Genomic DNA, 21,284 nt, shown 5'->3' with positions numbered 1-21,284 from the left:
TTGATCAGAAGGTATTCAAGGTCCAGAGTGCAGTTTTGTGCAGTCACTTCCACATTCGTACACCAAGCGTCGTTAATAAGAAAGCATACGCCCCCCCCTCTCTTCTTCCCTGATGAATCAGTCCGATCTGCGCGGTAGACTGAGAAGCCCTCGGGCTGGACCACGTGGTCCGGTGTGCTGGCGGTGAGCCACGTCTCCGTAAAGCAGAAAATGCAGCAGTTCCGCAAGTCTCTTCAGAATTTAAGTCGACCTCTGAGATCGTCCAGTTTGTTGTCCAGAGACTGAACGTTGGACAGGAAAATGCTGGGCATCGGAGGTCTTAGCCCACGGTGTTTCACTCTCACCTGTACACTGGCCCTGCGGCCCCGTTTCTGAGCTCGCGTCTTCTGAGTGGTCCCAGGTGGGTCGCGGTCATGATGTTGTTCGCGGCAGAGTGAAGGTAGCGAGTTCAGCTCTCTAACGCTAAGAATTAGATCTAATCGCACTGTTTCACGTATTTGCAGAAGTGTTTGGCGGTCATAAGTAATAAGAGAATAAACTGGCTGGAGAGATAGTGACACAAACAAAATAATATACACTAAACTAACAAGTCTGCGAGGAGAAGCAATCAACACGTCGCCTCATGCCGGCACCATTTTACCTTTTGTTACCAATCGCTGCTCAGTCCGTGTGGAGTTTACATGTTCTCCTTGTGTCTGCGTGGGTTTCCTCCCACAGTGCAAAGAGATGTTGTTCAGGTTTACCCATAGTGTGTGAGTGACAGAGTGTGCTCCACTGATGTATGGATGAGTGAACCATTGTAAGTAGTGTATCTAGCAGTGTAAGTTACCCTGGTGAATAAGGTATGTGGAGTGATAACATTACATAGAGCTCATTGGAAATTGCTTTGGATAAAAGGGTCTGCTAAATAAATTAACGTAAATAAGCTGAAAATTTCCAGAGCCTGCAGCACCATTCTCACTGTATCTGGGCTGTCCAGGGAACCCAAAGCAGTGAAACAAGGAGGACAAAGGAAGAAGGGCAGAGATCCAGACACAGCGAGTTCATTCGAGACCACCCTGGGATCCAGAACCACTCACTTTTTGAAGAGATGTCTGTCCAGCATTACTCCATCTGAGGTGGACTTGAGGGTGACCTTCAGCATCTCCATACATTCTTTCAGACGTGGGTCCCCGGTCCGCAGGCCAGTGGCCTTGAGAGCCTTTTAAAAAAAAAAAAAAATACCACACACACAGTTGATGCAAAGGGTTAAAAGATCAAGTTTCAGCAGCAACTCAAGTAAAACTTTGGGACACTGGTACTCTGTATAACATACATCACTCTCCCCACTGAGGAAGTCAACAGTTCAGTGAGACAGTAAGCGACATGTTGCTGAATAAGAACCGTTTTATGCATGTTTGACAGAGATTTACATTTATTCATGTAGCTGACAGTTTTCTCCAAAGCGACTTACAATGTTAAGGTTACAATTATAACAGTTACAAGCTTACAATTTTTTACCAGTTTATACAGCTGGGTAATTTCACTAGAGCAATTTAGGGTAAGTACCTTGCTCAAAGTTACTACAACCAGAAGTGGGGATCGAACCTTCAACCTTTCAGATCCAAAAGCAGTAACTCTAACCACTACACTACCAGCCATCCCTACATGAAGACCTCATCGGTACACACAGGAAAAAAAAAAAAATATGTATGTGCAATTTTTTCAGGCTATTCCAAAAATAAGGCTACACACAACACATTGCCAAAGAACAAATAATTCCGCAGACGGCGGCAATAGAGGAATCGCAAAAATAACAGATGGTGGTGAGCGGGAGAATATAGCAGGCAGTTTGGGTTACACCCAAACCCAGATTAATCTATTTTATCTAATACTCCTTTCCAGGTAAAGCAGCTTCCCATATAACTGCAGTGCCTGACTGCTCAACTTTGAACTTGGATTCTTTTGCAAACAGCACCTTCACTCATGCAAACAGTCCAGTTTAAAATCATGTCCCAGTACTGACCTTACAATGGGCTGATCTGATCACCTTAGAGTCACCTCGGTCACAGTTCAGGTGCTGAAGCAGTCAGCTACTCACCGTGACAAACTTATGTGCTGGTATTTTCTCCTGGCCCTCAGCAATGGTGTAAAAGAGCAGGTCTTCCAGGCTGGGTAGCACGCCTGCTTTCCTTCTCCTGGGAACAGTAAGAACAAGCAGCTTGACTAACAAATAAATGTAAGAAATTCAACAGCAAAAGATCGTCGCAAGAAGGAGGGAGAAATAGAAATTATTGGAAGAAAAGCATGACGGCACTAAGGCGCTATGTTGCCAGTCTTAAATAATGCATTTCAACATTCCAGTTCTTCCAAACACTTTTTCACTTGTTATGATTTTATTAGGGAATAAAATGCAAGAGTGGTATCCACTTCACCCCTCTGCGCCTTAACGTGGTGGAGGGGTTTGAGTGCCTGAATGATCTCAGGAGCTATGTTGCCTGGGGCTATATGCCCCTGGTAGAGTCTCCCAAGGCAAAGAGGTCCTGGGTGACAGATGAGACAAAGCGCGGTTCAAAACCCCCTCATGACTATTAAATCAAGGTTCTCGTTTACTCCACCTGGTATGGGGTCACAGGGGCCCCACCCTCGAGCCAGGCCTGGGAGGGGGTTCGCATACGAGCGCCTGGTGGCCAGGTCTATGCCCACGGGGCCTGGCCGGGCTCAGCCCGAAGCCAAGACGTGGAGCCGCTCTTCGGTGGGCTCACCACCTGCCGGAGAGGCCGTAAGGGGCCGGTGCGTTGTGATTTGGGAGGTGGTCGGGGCTGAGTGCCCGGCCGACCCAAACCTTGGGCGCCAACTCTGGCTTTTGGGACTTGGAATGTCACCTCACTGGCGGGGAAGGAGCCCGAGCTAGTGCAGGAGGTTGAGAGATACCGTTTAGATATAGTCGGGCTCACTTCCACTCACAGCTTGGGTTCTGGAACCACTCTTCTCGACCAGGGGTGGACTCTCCACTATTCTGGCGTTGCCCAGGGTGAGAGGCGGCGGGCAGGTGTGGGCTTATTAATAGCCCCCCAGTTCAGCCGCCATGTGTTGGAGTCTACCCCGGTGAACAAGAGGGTCGTCTCCCTGTGCCTTCGGGTCAGGAGACGGTCTCTCACTATCATTTGTGCTTATGCGCCTAGCAGCAGTGTAGAGTACTCGGCCTTTTTAGAGTCCTTGGGGGGAGTGCTGGAAAGCGCTCCCACTGGGGACTCTGTCGTTCTACTGGGGGACTTTAACGCACACGTGGGCAGCGACAGTGACACCTGGAGGGGCGTGATTGGGAGGAACGGCCTCCCTGTTCTAAACCCGAGTGGTGAGTTGTTATTGGATTTCTGTGCTAGTCACGGTTTGTCCATAACGAACACCATGTTCATGCATAAGGGTGTCCATCAGTGCACTTGGCACCAGGACGCCCTAGGTCGGAGGTCGATGATAGACTTTGTAGTCGTTTCTTCAGCCATATGTCTTGGACACTCGGGTGAAGAGAGGGGCTGAGCTGTCAACTGATCACCACCTGGTGGCGAGTTGGATTCGATGGCGGGGGAAAAAGCTGGACAGACCTGGCAGGCCCAAACGCATAGTGAGGGTCTGTTGGGAACGTTTGGCGGAGGCCCCTGTCAGACAGGTCTTTAACTCCCACCTCCGACAGAGCTTCAACCAAGTCCCGAGGGAGACTGGGGACATTGAGTCCAAATGGACTATGTTCCACACCTCCATTGGCAGGGCGGCGGTTTGGAGCTGCGGCCATAAAGTCTCCAGTGCCTATCGCGGCGGCAATCCCCGAACACGGTGGTGGACACCGGAGGTAAGGGATGCCGTCAAGCTGAAGAAGGAGTTCTATCGGGCCTGGCTGGCTCATGTGATTCCTGAAGCAGCTGACGGGTACCGGCGGGCCAGACGGAATGCGGCTCTGGCAGTCGCCGCGGCAAAAACTCGGGCCTGGGAGGAGTTCGGTGAGGCCATGGAGGAAGACTTTCAATCGGCCTCAAAGAGATTCTGGCAAACCGTCCGGCGACTCAGAAGGGGGAAGCAGCGTTCTGCCAACACTGCTTACAGCGGAAGTGGTGCGCTGCTGACCTCAACTGAGGATGTCCTCGGGCAGTGGAAGGAGTGCTTTGAGGATCTCCTCAATCCCTCTGACATGCCTTCCGTAGAGGAAGCTGAGGCCGGGAACTCATCCATTACCCTGGCTGAAGTTGCTGAGGTAGTCAAAAAACTCCTCGGTGGCAAGGCTCTGGGGGTAGATGAGATCTCTGGATGTTGTGGGGCTGTCTTGGCTGACACGCCTCTGCAGCATTGCATGGAGCTCGGGAATGGTGCCTCTGGACTGGCAGACCGGGATGGTGGTCCCTCTTTTTAAGAAGGGGGACCGGAGATTGTGTTCCAACTATAGGGAATCACACTCCTTAGCCTCCCTGGGAAAGTCTATGCCGGGGTACTGGAGAGGAGAATCCGACCGATAGTTGAACCTCGGATTCAGGAGGAGCAATGTGGTTTTCGCCCTGGCCGTGGAACACTGGACCAGCTCTATACCCTCACTAGGGTGTTGGAGGGTTCATGGGAGTTTGCCCAACCAGTCCATATGTGTTTTGTGGACCTGGAGAAGGCATTCGACCGTGTCCCTCGTGGCATCCTGTGGGAGGTACTTCGGGATTATGGGGTTCAGGGCTCGCTGCTGCGGGCTGTTCGTTCCCTGTATGACCGGAGCAGGAGCTTGGTTTGCATTGCCGGCAGTAAGTCAGACCTGTTCCTGGTACATGTTGGACTCCGCCAGGGCTGCCCTTTGTCACCGATTCTGTTCATTATCTTCATGGACAGAATTTCTAGGCGCAGCCAGGGAACGGAGGGTGTCTGTTTTGGTGACCGCAGGATCTCGTCTCTGCTTTTTGCGGACGATGTGGTCCTGTTGGCCTCATCGAATCAAGACTTACAGCATGCACTGGAGAGGTTTGCAGCCAAGTGCGAAGCGGCAGGGATGAGAATCAGCACCTCCAAATCCGAGGCCATGGTTCTCAGTCAGAAAAAGGTGGATTGCCCCCTCCGGGTTAGGGGGGAGTTGCTCCCTCAAATGGAGGAGTTTAAGTATCTCGGGGTCTTGTTCACAAGTGAGGGAAAAATGGAGCGACAGGTTGACAGACAGATCGGTGCGGCATCCGCAATAATGTGGTCATTGTACCGGTCTGTTGTGGTGAAGAAGGAGCTGAGTCGTAAGGCGACGCTCTCAATTTACTGGTCGATCTACGTTCCTACCCTCATCTATGGTCATGAACTCTGGATCATGACCGAAAGAATGAGATCGCGGATACAAGTGGCAGAAATGAGTTTCCTCCGCAGAGTGGCTGGGCACACCCTTGGGGAAAGGGTGAGGAGCTCAGTCACCCGGGAGGAGCTCGGAGTAGAGCCGCTGCTCCTCCACATCGAGAGGAGCCAGTTGAGGTGGCTCGGGCATCTGTTCCGGATGCCTCCTGGACGCCTCCCTGGGGAGGTGTTCCGGGCATGTTCCACTGGGAGGAAGCCTCAGGGCAGACCCAGGACACATTGGAGAGACTACGTCTCCCAGCTGGCCTGGGAACGCCTTGGGGTTCCCCCAGAGGAGCTGGAGGAGGTGTGCGGGGAGAGGGAAGTCTGGGGGGCTCTGGTTGGACTACTGCCCCCGTGACCCGGTCCCGGATAAGCGGAGGAAGATAGATGGATGGATGGGTATCCACTTCATGTCCCTTTCTGAGGTCCAGGTATCCGGACTACCAAAAACAATTCTGGCTGGACCAAATAAGCATTTTGCCATTGTTTAATAAGCAAGTGTGACGCAGGACACATGTTGAACAGACACATTTCTGAGATCCAGACCATAGGCAGGCATGAGACATGACCTCAAGAACATATATGAGCACAGATGCACGTAGCAGGTAGTAGGTTGAAATGCATTCAATCCTAGCAGGAGAAACTGAACTATTAGATTTGACTGGATGCAAAAAAAAAAAAGAAAAAGAAGAAAAGAGAAGATGCAGTTGGACACATTATGAGAGCTTTTCAAAAAAGTTCATACAGACACAAAAAGCGTAGATTGTCTCAGAAATCTTCAAATGGAAAGCAAAGAAAAAGGAGGAGGCTTCTGCTCTGAGAACAACCTTCAGCAGAACAACACATCAATCCAGCAATGACCCAGAGATTATGTCTCCCATGATACAAACCTAGAATCAAATAATACTAGTGAAACTACAAGAGAAAACAGGGCTGCATTAATGTAGCCTCTTTCTCTCAGCCACATGCAATACAATTTTAAGGTGATGTGACGTATTAGTATTTAAAAAGAAAATCTGAGGTCTGCAAATTTACTGTCAGTAAGTTTCTTAACTTCATAAATGTTTGTGACTGTTTAATCCCTGGAGTCATTTCTGGATAGACTGTAGACAAGCATATTGCTACTGGAATCTTAAAAGCAAAAAAAAAAAAAAAAAAAGAGGAACACAAAGAAAAAAAAACTAAAAAGTACTTACACCCATGTTTGAAAGGTGAGCAGGAAATTGAAGAGAGGGAAAAAAAACATTTATGAGTGACACTAATAGACAGACAATGCAATGTCATGCAAATATCACATGCAACGGCTATGATGTGTTAAAAAGCTTACTGTGTCCTTCATGTGTCTTTTGTGTGCTGTATGTATTATTTTTCAACTCCATCTTCTCTGTCCTGCAGTCACACAAGTACAGAGATCTCTAATCTCCATCTAATTTCCATAGACAAATAAACCTTTGGTGCTGCTGAGCTCTGGCATTGCATGAAGTGTCAGCCTGCTGGGAGCAGGCCTCTCATTCCACCACCAAATGCTACTTCTAACCTCAGGTTTCTGGTCCCCACCCCCAGCAAATTCACCACCTGCCTCACATTCCTGTGAGGCTATGCAATTTTATGGCCACTTGTCAGACCAAATCTTCCAGTTGAAGCCCCCAGAGCTCAATCCACACCAAAACCAGAGAATCAGACATGTCCAGATCCACAACTGTGGGAAAAACTCACAGAAGATAAAACACCAATGTCAGCTTGGCTCACTTCAGCCTGACTGCATATTCAGGGAGCAGACATACTACACAAGTATTTAACACACACAGTGTTGTTAGTTTGTCTCAAACTCATGCTGCACTCATCAACATGCCAACAGTGGACCTGAATTCACAAGAATAGCTCAAGCTAAAAAAATTATTTTAACAGATGTGGAAGAGCAGCCAAACCCAAACAAGACCTCAAGAGGTATTGGCAAAGGAGAATGGTAACATATTCCATGTGCTTTAATAAATATCTTCACAGCCTCAGCACTGATCCCAAACACATCAACACTGTCAATTCCCAACAGCCACTAATACTTGTTAACTAGCTAGTTTTTTGGGTTGATTGCATCCATGCCACTGCAACTGGTGAACAGTATCTTTAAGTGCCAACAGAGAATATTGTACTTGCTGGAGAAGACCAAAAACCTTACACCTCTCCTTCAAAGAGGACAACTTGTACACCTGTCCAGAAAAATGGTTACCTTGAAACCAAAAAATTTTTTAGTCTTCTCCATGGCAGACAAAGAGCCATTGTGAACAAAATTCGGCAAATGTGTTCAATGTGCACCATTGCTGCCTCCTGCATGACCCTTGCTAGTTTCTTTGGGTTGGACTCAAGAAACCACCATCAATGGAACGCATCAGGCATGAGGATCTCAACAGCTTGGCCAGTAAGGAATAGCACAAGCAGGCCACAGTCTATTAGCAGAAAGCACTTTGCAGAGTGACTGATTTCCTGGACAGGCACATAGGGCAGACAGTCAAATTACAGCCAATAAAACAGATGCCAACCAATCTGTCCTGCACCATTTCCCTTTCCACTTCAGTGGCAAACACTTCAGTGGCCTGCTGGCCAACTGCCACACTTTCATTCATTTATTTAAGGCAGCACTGCTGGGCCAGAGTTCTCCAGTTATGTCTCCACTGTAAACAAGCAGAGGAGGTACAGTAGCACAGTTTAGCAAGAGGAATCTGGGTTCTTATTCAATTATATCAAATCAATAAAACCTGTAAATCAATGCTATGTTGTTCTGCTACTACTCAGTGGTAATTATGTGAAACACACACAATGTCATTTCAGAAGTATTACAAAAGTTGCACTGACACTGTAATGCCAAACAATGAAGATAAGTTATTTGAAGCCAGCAGGTGGCACAGTGATTAGAGTCAACTGGAAGACCTAGTTTGAATCATACCTTCTGTTGCAGTAACCTTAATCAAGGTACTTACTGTGAATTGACACAACAAAAATTACACAATTGTGTAAATGAGTAAGCCATGTAACCAGCCTAATGTACAAATCTTACTATGTAAGTTAGCTGGTGGGGCATTTCAGTATTTAATGGTCTTTTGGCCGTGATGAACATTGTGCTCACATTATGCATGGATGGGGGGGCTAGGAAACACGCAAGGTGAAAAGCTTGAAACTGTTTGTTCAGCCACAGACAGGGCAGCCTCACAGAATGACAGTTGTTTTCCCAGAGAGGCACAAGTGAATACTGCCTGCATCAGAGCCCAAGTGCTGCTAGGACCAGAGAGACTAGATGCTGTTAGGGACATCTTTCCTGCCAGGAAAACAGCCTTGTGATGAGGGAAAAGATACACAAGAGCTTTTAAAGAAATGGTGGTCAGGAGCCTAACAAAGGATGTAAGGCAGGGTACATATCGAACAGGACATGAGTCAGTCAAAGGTTAGATTCACCAATTCGCCTGAAACATGTTTTTGGACTGTGGGAGAAAACAAGATCACCCAGCAGAAATCTAAGGAGAACATAAGAAGAACATCCCCACGGAGTCAGATTTGAGTCTGTGTCCAAATGCACAACCCAGGCACTGCGAACACTAATGTTACTCACTGCAGCACAATATTGCCCCACTTGGATGAATTACTTCAGTGAAAATACATATGTAAAAACTGATGGATACACTGCTCCCTCAGTATTTTCTCTGAGACGACTTAGGGCTGCTCCATCCTGCATTCATTCCTGTGTGAATATGAGAAGCAGGTGTCTAGTCAGAGACAAAAGGATGGAAGACGGGCTCTGCGGCTCAGGTTCAAGTACAGCCAACGACCAGCCACCATCAGCCATAACGTTTTGCAGAAACTTTGAAGAGGTCAACAGGTGAGAGACTTCTGCACGTGTTGCTGTAAATGGTATGCGAGTACTTGTGTGGGCTGCCCCCAATGTCAACTAAGAAAAGATCACCTCCTGTTACAAACGTGGGGTTATCACACAGGTTGATCCCATCATGGTTAGTGTGAGAAGCATAATACTGCAGAGCCTTTCCGCTCTCTTCCCTCATAATCCTGCTCTAAATAAAGAACTCCAGGGGATTGGCCTCAAAAGGACATGGAAATTAAAAAATACAAACATTCAGATACGTATTTAGATTGAAAAGTGCTGATCTACATTAATATGGAGTCTACTTATATGCTGCCCAGCTGTTGTGACTCGCCTCGTTGAAAATTAGATTTTTTTTTTTTTATATGTGGGGGGAAAAAGGATTTTAGTGTGGAGTTTACATTCGCTGAATGAATCATGTCAAATGCGATTATCAGGGCAGATCCACTCCACGCATTGCCCACGCAGTCAGACATCTAACGGAACATGATGGCGGATGCTGTCACCACCCGTCGGAGGCTGGAGGATGATTTGTGTTGCTTAAGTGAGAGTGAAAATTGAGGGGACTCATGCAGTAACGCCCAAGAAAGAAGGCATGCTAGGAAAGAAGCACAAAAATCTATATTTATAATCTGAAGGGCACTGTTCCACAGTACCAGATGCCTTCCCCTTGCAAGGATTTTCCAAAGTCATTTATTTTTTAGAATAAAATGAGACAGTTTCTCAGGAACAACTCGATCTGCTAGAAAGCATGAGAATCCCCCAAAGTAATTTTAGCCTGGGGAAAGAGAAGAGCAGGTTACTTTGACCTAGGGTGTTCCAATTCAAATGGAAATGGCTCTGTGATGCTCAAACAACACCACCCTCCAGACTTACAGAATGCTTTCAGATACGTAGAAGAATGTCATATCTGCTCGCCTTGCTCTTAGATCATAAGTCAATGGGGGCCCTGTGTCAAAGCTTATCAACATGGCAACCCACAGCATTTCAAGCTGACTGGCGTGAGGACAAACGTCCAAAAAGAAGTGTGCAGTGAGACTGCTTGAGTGAGCCAAGGCTCACAAGCAAATGGTCCACAAGGCCGAGAACTTGAGCTCCTCTATCAGCCTCTCATTAAACAACAAACACGGCCTGGCGATAAAGCCAGATACGCAGGTTTGCTCACATCTCTGTTATCATTCAGGCAAAAAGAACTTTAATGATATAAACCATTATCGGGCCTTTGCTAATATGAAAGCATTCTCCAGAGATATAGTGCTTTGACAATATATCATAAAATGGTTTCTATTCATTCCAGCTGCTGACAATTTTACCTGGTTGCGATTAATAACACAACAAATATTTAATTTCTTTGTTTGGGATTTGAACCAGCCACCTCTCAGATACAAGTTCTCATAATTCCCTGCCACTAATGCAGTAAAATGCTTTTATATTTATGGGCCCAAGTGTAAGAATTCACCCTTATTAAAACAGAGACTACATCTTCCTTAGTCTGACAATACCCACTGAGCTGGGTCACATGTCCCACCCAGCGTGTGGTCGGATCTCTGTAGAATAAAATGAGATGAAAGTCAGGAGACTGACAAAGAGCAGATGAGCTGGAGCACAGAGTAGTCGAATGCAGCGAGTGGATCTAACTGGCCAAGCAACATTTCTGTCCCGGTTGGCTCACATACAATAAACATACTGCTGTCATTAAGCTTCACCTGCTTCAGAGTTTACTTCCAATGAAACCACTTGCTAAAGACGTTGAATACATCACTGCCTCGAGTTGGCAGTCCTTCAGTCATTTTTTCACTCGAGTGGAGCGCCACCTTGCCCATGTGAAGTTAAACAACCTCTCAGAGTCCACAGGCCTCCATCAAGAGAGAAACTGCACTCCTCAATGAGGGCCTGCTTCATCCAGCCCTGGCTGGGATTTCCCAGAAAATCGTTAAACCTAAATCACAGGAAATAATCAATTTTAATTTCATTAAAAAATGTACAGAGCTTACAGCAGAGAATGCATTTTCATAATAAGACAGAGGAAAAGCCGTGCCATCAGTGGGCAGATTCTCTGCCCATTAGCTAATGAAAAGCACATTTGCTGACACTACCTCTGTGTGCCACATGTCCGAGGCACGTTCAAGAGGCGAGAGGAAGTCTACCTTGTCACCCTGCTTTAACAGCTGTGCCCCAGCAGCAGCACTTGTATGATTTACTCATGTTTTATGAATCTCTCAAGTGCAAAGAAGCAATGAACAAATGAGAGAAATCACACATTGCCCTGATAGACAATTAAAATAAGACTATTGGTATGCGGTGAAAGGTCATCCAATATTCAAACTCACAATTTGGGGCAGAGAGTTGTGCAGCTGGGTCTCATGACAACAATGATGGAAGAAGCTGTACAACCATATGCAAGGAAAGCCCCTTTAAGATCCACCTGTCAGAGAAAACATTTATCTCCAGAATGCTCCTCTCCGTCTGTACGTGAACAAATGGAAGGGCGTCTGTTCTGAATTTAACTGGAACTAGCAGGCAGGGTAAAAACCGGTCTTGTTACCAGAGTTCAAATCAACGTGAATTAAAAAGAAGTTATCGCAAACAATGCGGCTGTCATCCTGAGGAGGTAATGTTCCTCTGCGGAACTCAAGGTCATTTAGAACAACACTACATGATTCACACATGGAGGTCCCACGAAAGGGGGACAGCACACATTGCCTGACACCAGCTCACATGAGTGAACGATGGAAGTCAGACGAACGCAACCTCAACTCGGTAACGTCCATCAGGCATTGCATGCCTGCTTGGCGCCCCAAGAGAACCTTGGAGAAGGAGCACTGTTGTAATACTGGTTATATATATTATGCACCAGGGTTTAGCTCAGAAGCGGCTGCTATTAACTCGATTACTCAATGTGTTTATGGTACATTAACATCCAGTTATTTATCAACACCAACTGCAGGTCAAACCCATCCCAGTTCCAACCTGTCCATTGACACCATCTTTCTTTAATAGTTATTAAAACGCCCTGTTTCATACACTTGACATGATTCATAGCTGCTAAAACAGGGACAAAACTACAGTTTTAATTAATCATTGAGAAATGCACCATTTAGTAAATAATGGAATTTCTATTCAATGTTACTGAACATCATATCAACCTTTATTTAACTGACACCTTGCTCTAATACTATATTAATTAATTTCAGTCAGAGTCGTTTGTCATTCGCGCAGTTATACTGGGTACACCGGGCATCGAAATGCTTGTGACGAGGCTCAGGCTCATATAGACGTGAACAGACATGAAGAAACATGTCGTATTTGGGAAATGCTTTTCTCCAGGACAACTTCTACTGTTAGGCTTGTACACTGCTACTAAGCTAATTATTAGAATTTACCTATTTATGCGGCAGGGTAATGTTTACTGTATCACATAGGCGTTAGAACCTTCATCACTGAAACTACAGCAGGAGGTAGGATCCAAGCCCTGCTGGACTTTCAGGTTGCACAGTCACAGTGACACCTCTAACCACACCACTGTGCCACCTTATCTGAACAGCTACTCTCCTCACCCTGAGGTATTTTGGAAATACAGCTGTTATTGATCTTCTTGGGCCATTGGGTGGACAGTCCATGTATGAGCATCCATGGTAAGACGGGCAGCGAGCGGTCAGTCAGTGACCTCACCCTCGTCATCACCAACCTCATCAGCAGCCGGGCCTCCATCTCCTTATCTGTGCGCCACACTAATCCTCAGTGAGTGACTCATGTGGAAACAAACACACACACACACACACACACACACACATTTTTTCTGTACATCCCAAATCGGGATCATAAATGTATTTTGCAACAATTCTGGATAACCTGAATAGGCTGTGTTTCCGCAGTATATCTAGTATTGCGTATACTGAGTGAAATTCTTACTAGCTGAACACCGCGTTCGCCTCAGTGTCACTCGCGTTAAATTAAAGTTCTGTCTCAGACAAGAACCTGTTCTAGCAAATTCTCATTTGACCACATGATGATTGACATTTCGCTTGGCCCCACACACACACACACACTTACTTGTCCGCGCGGCTCTCCTTCTCTCCGGCGACATGATCCGCCTGAATCGGTTCGCTCTTGGTGCACAGGGCCCTGCGCGCGCACCTCACACCAAGTCCTCTCGCGACCCCCGGGCACGACCTCGAATTTCTGACAGAACCCAGCGAACGCGGGAAACCCGTGTAAAACAACTCCTTCAGCACTGAGGAGAACCTAAACTGTAACATCTCAGTCTTGTCGGGCTAGTGCGTTTAATTTGTTGCTGTTTCCTCTCAAACTGATTGTTAAATATTAATAATAGCTGTTAACCGTTAAAGGCCAAACGACAGTTTTGCTACTTTCCGGCCGGCGCGCGCAGTGACTCATACTGAAGGAGAACCGCCGCCACCGCTGCGTGAAAACTGCCCGTCTACGCCCTCCTCAAATCCCATTGGCTGGCGCCTTCGCGCAGTATAATAAAGCCTCGTTCTGAATGGCTGGCCGTCAGGCTGTTTGCTTCGTCGTTTATTGCTGCAGTTCACGCCTTCCGCACGCCGACACAGCGCCGGATTTCGAACACTTTTCTTTAGTTATCTTGTCTCAACGAGAGAACAGCAGAACGCTCTTACTGATTGGTATTATCTCGCTTTTTTGAACCGGTCACAGTTAGCTGATTTAGTAAAGTATTTAAATATATGAACTCCTCTCGACTTGCTCCGTGTAAACTCGTTAAATGAGGACCAGCGAAAGCGTCTGAACAACGATTACATGTGAAACAGTGATTATTAACAGTAATTTATTGTACTGCGTTTCCGTCATACATAGCTTCGCCATTCCCTTCAGCCTTCTGCGCATGCGCTGCGTCGTTTGAAGGGCACGCGATCCGACAAACCCCCCACCCCGGGGCGCATGCGCGTCCGTTCGGCACGTGGCCGGCTTGCACCGGCACTACCGGCAAAGTCAGTTTAATTAGTACACACACACACACACACACACACATTTTCAGAACCGCTTAGTTTAACTTAAAAGGAGTATTAATGAAAAGCGCGCGCGGGAAGTCTCGTTTTCTTCGTTCTACAGACAGATGAAGTCCTGTGCCTGTCACTGAGGATTATTGTAACACTGAAATAATATTTTTTCTGAAACCTGTGAGATCCCTCCGGCAGTGCAGTCCTCATTAAATGCAATATGGCCCAAATTCTTAGTGGAAAGCAGAGATTCAGTGCTGCTGTGAAAGTGGGAGTGAGGTGTCACCTGCAGATTAATGTAACTTTCTGATTCACAGAAGTCCATTTGTTGGGTTACACACAATTTAATATTTCCAAGCAGTGCAATTGCTCAAAAAAAGTGACTTCTGCTCCTTCTCATGCAAGAGTCTAAATGTAGTAGTACTGTACATCCATCCATCCATTGTCAACAACCGCTTATCCCGAGTGGGGTTGCGGTGAGACAGAGCCTTACCCGGCAACGCAGGGCCGAGGGGGGAGAGGGTCACACCCTGGACGGGATGCCAATCCATCACAAGGCAGCCCAAGCAGGGCGGGAACCCCAGACCTGCCGTGCCCCCCCAGTACTGTACATATAAGGTTCAATATAAAGTGCCTCTTGGCTAGGTTTTGTTACTCAAAGCAGACCGATCCTTGTTCAGACGCAAACGCATTTCAGCACATACTGCTTGTCATATGTTGACATACATGTGCTGGAGACAGTTTTTACATTATTTCCACTGAACATGAATCCTTGGTAAGATTTTACTGCTCTTGTGAGTTTCGAGCGAGACTGAAACGGGCTGGTGAGAAGCAGGGTGGTGATCCTGCGGGGCTGTTTGCTGGTCATACGGGTCCAGCATTACAGCAATCCAGGGTCACTGGGATTCAGATTAATGGACCGTGCAGGGAATGGTCATGGTCTGCTGACATAGATCACCCTGCGGCCTGGAATTTTTCCACTCTAACATCATTGGTTCAGATCCCTGACTCCCCATAGCACAGTGACACTCCTACAATCACAGCAGAAGGTATCTACAGTCAGCTACCCCTTTCCTTGGGGCAGGAATCAATGTTTCACCAAGAAGACCCTAACCCTAACGAGTCACACTGAGGGCTTTTTCAATAAGACTGACAATTCACCTCACATGTAAAGGTAACATAACTGCAAAGATGATGGCATTACAGCTTTGTGGCGTGTGACCGGTTCTAAAAAGGAATCAGTAGAGTATATTCAGAGATGATTTAAAAGAAGAGCAACAGCATCCTATCTGAATAAATATCAAATCCTTGGATCCTTTTGCCTGCCCAACATACTGTCCCTTTGTGTGAAGCCACATTTTTCTATGTTTCCTATTAAGTTGTATAATTGCTGCATGTTTAAGAAAAAGTAAGTGGTGTAATAATTGCTCATTTGAAATACACCCTTTCTACACAAAACAGGGTTAATTTGTTCAATGGAATCACCCAAGGAGACAAATTCCTGTTTTGAGGTGGGTCATTATATTTTATTAAATTAGTGGAAAAAAATTCCAGAGCCTGTCACAGAACATAAGGTGTGACACATGGCACAGTCTGAATGGAAACATTTTGATAATTCGCCTCAGGGATGTTTGTCATATAAAGAAATAAAGTTCACCAGATCACTGCCCATGTCCTTCACTCTGAAAATCATGTGAACACTGTGCAGTTAGAGGAGCGCTGTAGCCTTACTGGTGAATCTTTCATCTCCGCTCCTGCTCTACTACCCTTGATCAAGGTACTTACCCTCAGCTGGTACAGTAAAAATTACCGTGCTGTATAAATGAGTAAATCAGTGTAAGTACCTTCACACTAAAGATGTTTTTGGATTGGAGAAAAGAGCCAAATAATAATAATAGTCCTGAATGTGCTACTTTGGTTTGTGATATTTGTTTTATCAGATTCCATGGTGGTTACTGATAGAGAGGAAATAGAAAATATATACAGAAGTTGGTTTTATTATGGGAAGAGTGTTACCGTGGTAATATACTGCTTGAAGGAATATGGACAGTAGAAGAGAGCAGTCCAGTCATGAATATTTGAACCCTACTGGTACACTACTGGTGCTCACTGTTTTCAGGGTAATGTTTACATACTAGATTTAGGCACAAAATAGCCAGATTGACTCTGCTGAAGGACCGAGTGTGTATCTCACCCTATGGGTGTAACAACCACTGTGTTTTTATTTTAATTGGACAAATAACTCGAGCTTCAACATAATTTCATTAATGCACGATGTTCAGTTTACCTACAGGGAGACTATACACACACTGGAGAGGAACCACGGGAGAACACACACACACACACACACACACACACACACACACACACACACACACACACACACACCAAGGTCATAGCCCAAGGCGCACATGTCGGTGCTGCCACCTAGAGGCCGTATCCGGTAGCGCCTTGTAGGTCATTCTCATAAAAAAAAAAAAAAAAAAAAACTAGAAAAACGGATCAATAATCATACGTAATAACTGCACAATAAACAGTGAACCAGGGAGGGAAGACAGAATTACACATTTAACACACATTTCAACGGATTTTCATGGCAACGAGCCCTTGGTCACTATTACAATACAACACTCATAATAATGTGCCGTGTGAAGGGAGAAGGGAGGCCCCGCAATTTTACACACCGCTATAAGGAAGCTGGAGCTGAACTGACACCGGATCAGAACTTTGACAGTGAAGAGATGCGCCACTACATTTAAATTCTTTACAAGTTCAAGTATGAAACTGTTTATGTCATGTGTGTATGGATCAATCAATCAATCTCCACATTCGGCAATAAACAAACGCCTTTGTGTATTTACCCACAGAACTCGCTTTACTGCAGTAAAAGTGCAGTGCGCTCCCTCTGCACTGTCCCGCTGGGGGACAACAACAAGCGCGCGCCCGCGCGGACAAGACGCCCTCCGCGCTGTCCCCACCGCCGCGCCTCAGTGCGCATGCGCGCTCGCGTAAACGAAAGACGTATGTAGCGCAGGCAGGTCGCGTGAATGCCTGAAGCAAGACGAAAAACACGCGTGTGACACATTCGTGCATGAAAAGCAGGTTTCGGCTCAACTCATCGGACACCTCCACTCACGGCAGCTGCGCCCGTGACGCGCAGTGGCGGAAGGCGGCCGGCGTGGGGCGCACGCGGCGCGGAAACACGACCGGTGACGTGTCGACTCCCCGCCGCCCACGCTGCGCTGAATCCGCCGCGGCGAGCCGATGCAAAACGGGGTGTGGGTCGCGCGCCGCCGCGGGCGTTTCAGGGGCGCGCGCATCACTGTTATTAGTTATTAGTTATTTTGGGGGGGCGGTACTGCGTAAAACGGAGTCATTGCCAGGTTTCGCTATGTGTCACTGTGGTGTCACTGTGATGTAGATGCTAATGAAGCAGCGCGGGGCATGAGGGTCACCCCCCCCCCCCCTTCCGCCCGCCAGCTGACCTCTGACCTTTGGGCCCAACTGTGAGGCGTCCACTCTCATCCTGGCCCGTTTTCACACTGGACCCGAGATGTGCCGGTTGCTCCCGTAGACAGCGATCCGAGCAAATGAATCATTTCCTGCCTGTACGGTGCAGCCGGCGGAGACGCCGACTGCTGCAAACTCCGACAAAGTGGCCGAGTGCGGTAAAAACAAGTAAACGGCAAGTAAACAATATATTTTACTGTTACGTTCATACATTCATGGGGGCACATCAGGAGCGCCGGTGCCTCGCAGCTCCTGTGGCTGCAGGTTTGGATGTGGGTTCAAATCCAGCTCAGCCGGTGTGGATTTTGCACGTTCTCCCCCCAGTGCTGCGGGTTTCCTCGGGGTGCTCTGGTTTCCTCTCAGACTCCAAAGATGTGTTTGAGGTGGACCGGTGACTCTACACGGCCCCCGCTCCGTGTGCGCACGCACGCCCTGTAATGGACTGGTGCCCCATCCAGTGTGTACCCGGCCTCCCGCCCCGTGCAGCCAGGATCGGCTGCAGACCACCGTGACCCTGCGCTGGAAATTTCGATGTTAATAACGGACGAATGACACATATTTAAACGTACATTTATTTAGCAGATGTAATAAAATCCACCGTGCAAAAAAAGGTTACTTTCACTCCGCTGTCTATTAGGTCACCAGGTTTTTTTTTTTTTTCAAAATACACTCGAGGTGATTATTCTGGGCATAATTAAAAACTCCCAACGAAGAGGAGCTGCTCCTTGTAATGAAGAAAATACCCCACACGTACCACATTTACCACGGTCACGTGCAGGAAGCAACGGTCAGGTGCACGTGGAAGTAACGTAAGCGACAGAACTGATGACCGTGAAACCAAGGCGATGCCTCGTGTGCAGCTCACCGACCGGACCCCAGTCAGTCATTTTCAGACGTTCCGTCTCGTGACAAACTCAACGGTCCTCCTCCCATGATGCACTGCTCCCTTTCGCCAGGTACCACTCGTGCTGGGCGGGATTTTTAAGCACCTCATAGTGAGACTCTAGCAGCCGATCGCGGGGGGGGGGGGGGGGGGGGCGGTGCACCCGGAGTGCCCGTCGCGGTCACAGCTCCGCCCACGCGGTCAGAGGGCGGCGGCCTTGGCCCACGAGACGGGAGCCGCCGGTCCGGGCCCTGCCGACGTCCTCGCCGCGAGGTGACGCGAACGTTGCGCCGCTCCTCATCACGGCGCCCATCTGCAGAATTTCCACCTATGCAAATACCGCTGCTTTTCTCGTCGGCGAGCGCAGATGTGACTGTGACAGAAGCGGGGAAACGTGAGGGCAGAGCTCAGCTGTCGTGGCCCTGGAGAGCGGTGCGCGTAACGGGGCGGTTTCACCACGGTACAAACGCTGCGCTCTCAGACAAAAATGGGAATTTTGCTGCTTTCTCGGGCACAGCATTTCCTAGAATTGACGTGAATTACACGCAAATACACCCAACGTGAGCAGCCGCTGTTGACGCTCTCATACAGCAGGGTAATTTTTACCAAGTCAGTTCACATCAAGTACCAGAGCACGAGGTGGGATGCGAACCAGAGTCCTTTGATTGCAAGGTGAGAGGTCCAACCAGCACATCACCCAGGGGCCCAATAAGTCCTCTGTAGCTGATTGAGCAAGAGTTTCATTTGGCTGAGCAACTCACAGTTTTGAGTCACCTACAAATATTTACTCATTTATACAGTCCGGTAATTTTACCAGAACGATCCGGGGTATGGATCATACTCAAGGGTATTTCAACCAGAAGCGGGATTTGAACCTGCAACCTAGAGCACCCACAGCAGCAGCTATAACCACCACACTACAACTTCCGCTTTAAAATCAGAATCAGCTCTTTGCACTTATTGTGTGGCACTTGAGCGAAAATGACCCCCAGCAGCTACTTTTACATCATCGCCGTTTTGAGCAAAACGCAGTTTTTGTCCTCAGCGAGCAACTCCCGTTCGTTCGGACGCGTCACCCGCAGCACCTGCCAACGCTACACAAAAAAAGAAAAAATGCAAAAAACTGCCCCGCCGTCAGATCTCAAAAAATAAAGTTTATTGTTTATGTGCCGTATAACAAATTAAATATTAGTGTTTACAAAATAAAAGGTGCATCATTATACAGAACCAGCGACAACAAGTGTAAAGAGTACAGCAGATTCCCAACGCGATCCAGCACCCGTGGACAACGGACACCGAGTTACACAGTCCAACGTGGTCTTTGAGAGAGAAAAAGGAGGGGGACAAACGATAAAGTGAGAGAGGAAAATGCCAGTCCACACAAAGACCCTGATGTGACAGAGGGGTTTTCCTTTGTCATCTTATTAAAATACCGCGGACGGTTCGGTGAGTCTCGGCCCAGTTACGCCCGCCGATGCCACAACGCACATGCGTCACACGCGATCCCTCGTCACGTGTCGTTCATTTCGTTCTCGCCGGACGGTATTCGGCGTATTTGCCCCCCGGCAGGGGGTCCGGCCTCCCCTCCCTTCCTCACGAGGCCACCCTTCTTCTGCCCCCTAACAAGCGAATTAAGATTTGCATATTTGAAAAGTGTGGGGGTGCGGTGGTGCAGTGGTGCAGTGGGTTGGACTGCAGTCCTGCTCTCCGGTGGGTCTGGGGTTCGAGTCCCGCTTGGGGTGCCTTGCGGCGGACTGGCGTCCTGTCCTGGGTGTGTCCCCTCCCCCTCCGGCCTTACGCTCTGTGTTACCGGGTAGGCTGCGACCCCGTATGGGGCAAGCGGTTCTAAAAATGCGTGTGTGTGTGTGTGTGTGTATTTGAAAAGTCTTTACTCCTTGCAGTAACAACAGAAACGGAGTACTTTCGCCTGGGCAACTGTCGCGTGGGTAAACAAAGAGGTACCGCTTGTTAATTCGCTAAAACACATTTCAACATGAACATAGCGACACGTCACGGTCGACGGGCCGCTTGTGATCGCATTGATTTTTCCATCCCTCTGGAACGGAAAAAAAACGATAGTGAACCCTGTGAGCAAACATTTAATAATAATTAAAAAAAACATTAATAACCCTAAATTACACACATCGCCAAACTGGAGAATTATAAAATCGGCTGAATGACTAATTGTTACTAAAGGGACACACACTTACGCACCAAGTGTAACAGCACAGAACGGTTGCACAAAGGGCCAAAAACGAGAGCACGCGAGTTATAATTGACGCCCAACATTGTCACAGGTTCGACTATGGCAGGAAACACAAACGGGACACAGCGACCTGCGGTCGGACAACTCGACAGCCTTGTCTAACGACGGCTATTTAGTATTGCTCTACTTACACGAACATTGTTACACGTTACGAACAACGTGCGTGTGCGCACGCGCTCGGGAACCCTGCCTCCAGATCAACTCATGAGAGACGCTTTCGACCGTATACCGTCCGGTCTCCTCGTAAATCCTGTGCTAAAAAACAAAAACAGATAGGCGATGTTAGAATAAATTTCACCGGAGCCTCAACTTACAAACACGAGTGTGAGCAGAAGGCTGCTTTTTTGTCACGATCAATAAAAGGTTCATATAGACGTCGCTCCATGCGTTCGTAGGTTTGGTCCAGTAAAAATTTTCTCTGTAGCTGTAATAAATTATAAAAAATTAAGACTT

The 21,284-nt window shown here is 47.5% G+C and overlaps 1 protein-coding gene across 4 annotated transcripts in view; it reads right to left on the bottom strand.

Annotated features, from left to right (window-relative positions):
* LOC108929377 (glutaminase kidney isoform, mitochondrial-like) overlaps positions 1 to 13,624 on the bottom strand; it is a 30,968-nt gene extending 17,344 nt beyond the window's left edge. For 3 of the 4 annotated variants that reach the window (XM_018743861.2, XM_018743879.2, XM_018743888.2), the window contains exons 1-3: positions 13,247 to 13,624; positions 2,081 to 2,177; positions 1,080 to 1,201 (exon numbers count right to left, since the gene is read on the bottom strand). In XM_018743861.2, the coding sequence (XP_018599377.1) occupies positions 1,080 to 1,201; positions 2,081 to 2,177; positions 13,247 to 13,452 (425 nt within the window). In that variant the 5' untranslated portion in view covers positions 13,453 to 13,624. The remainder of the gene's footprint in view (positions 1 to 1,079; positions 1,202 to 2,080; positions 2,178 to 13,246) is intronic. The other variant, XM_018743871.2, reaches the window with a different exon arrangement.
* Between the last annotated feature and the right edge of the window lie 7,660 nt (positions 13,625 to 21,284).

This window comes from Scleropages formosus, chromosome 12 (genome assembly GCF_900964775.1).
Source record: "Scleropages formosus chromosome 12, fSclFor1.1, whole genome shotgun sequence".
Classification (NCBI taxonomy): Eukaryota; Metazoa; Chordata; class Actinopteri; order Osteoglossiformes; family Osteoglossidae; genus Scleropages; species Scleropages formosus.
This window is presented reverse-complemented; position numbering and strand designations above follow the sequence as displayed.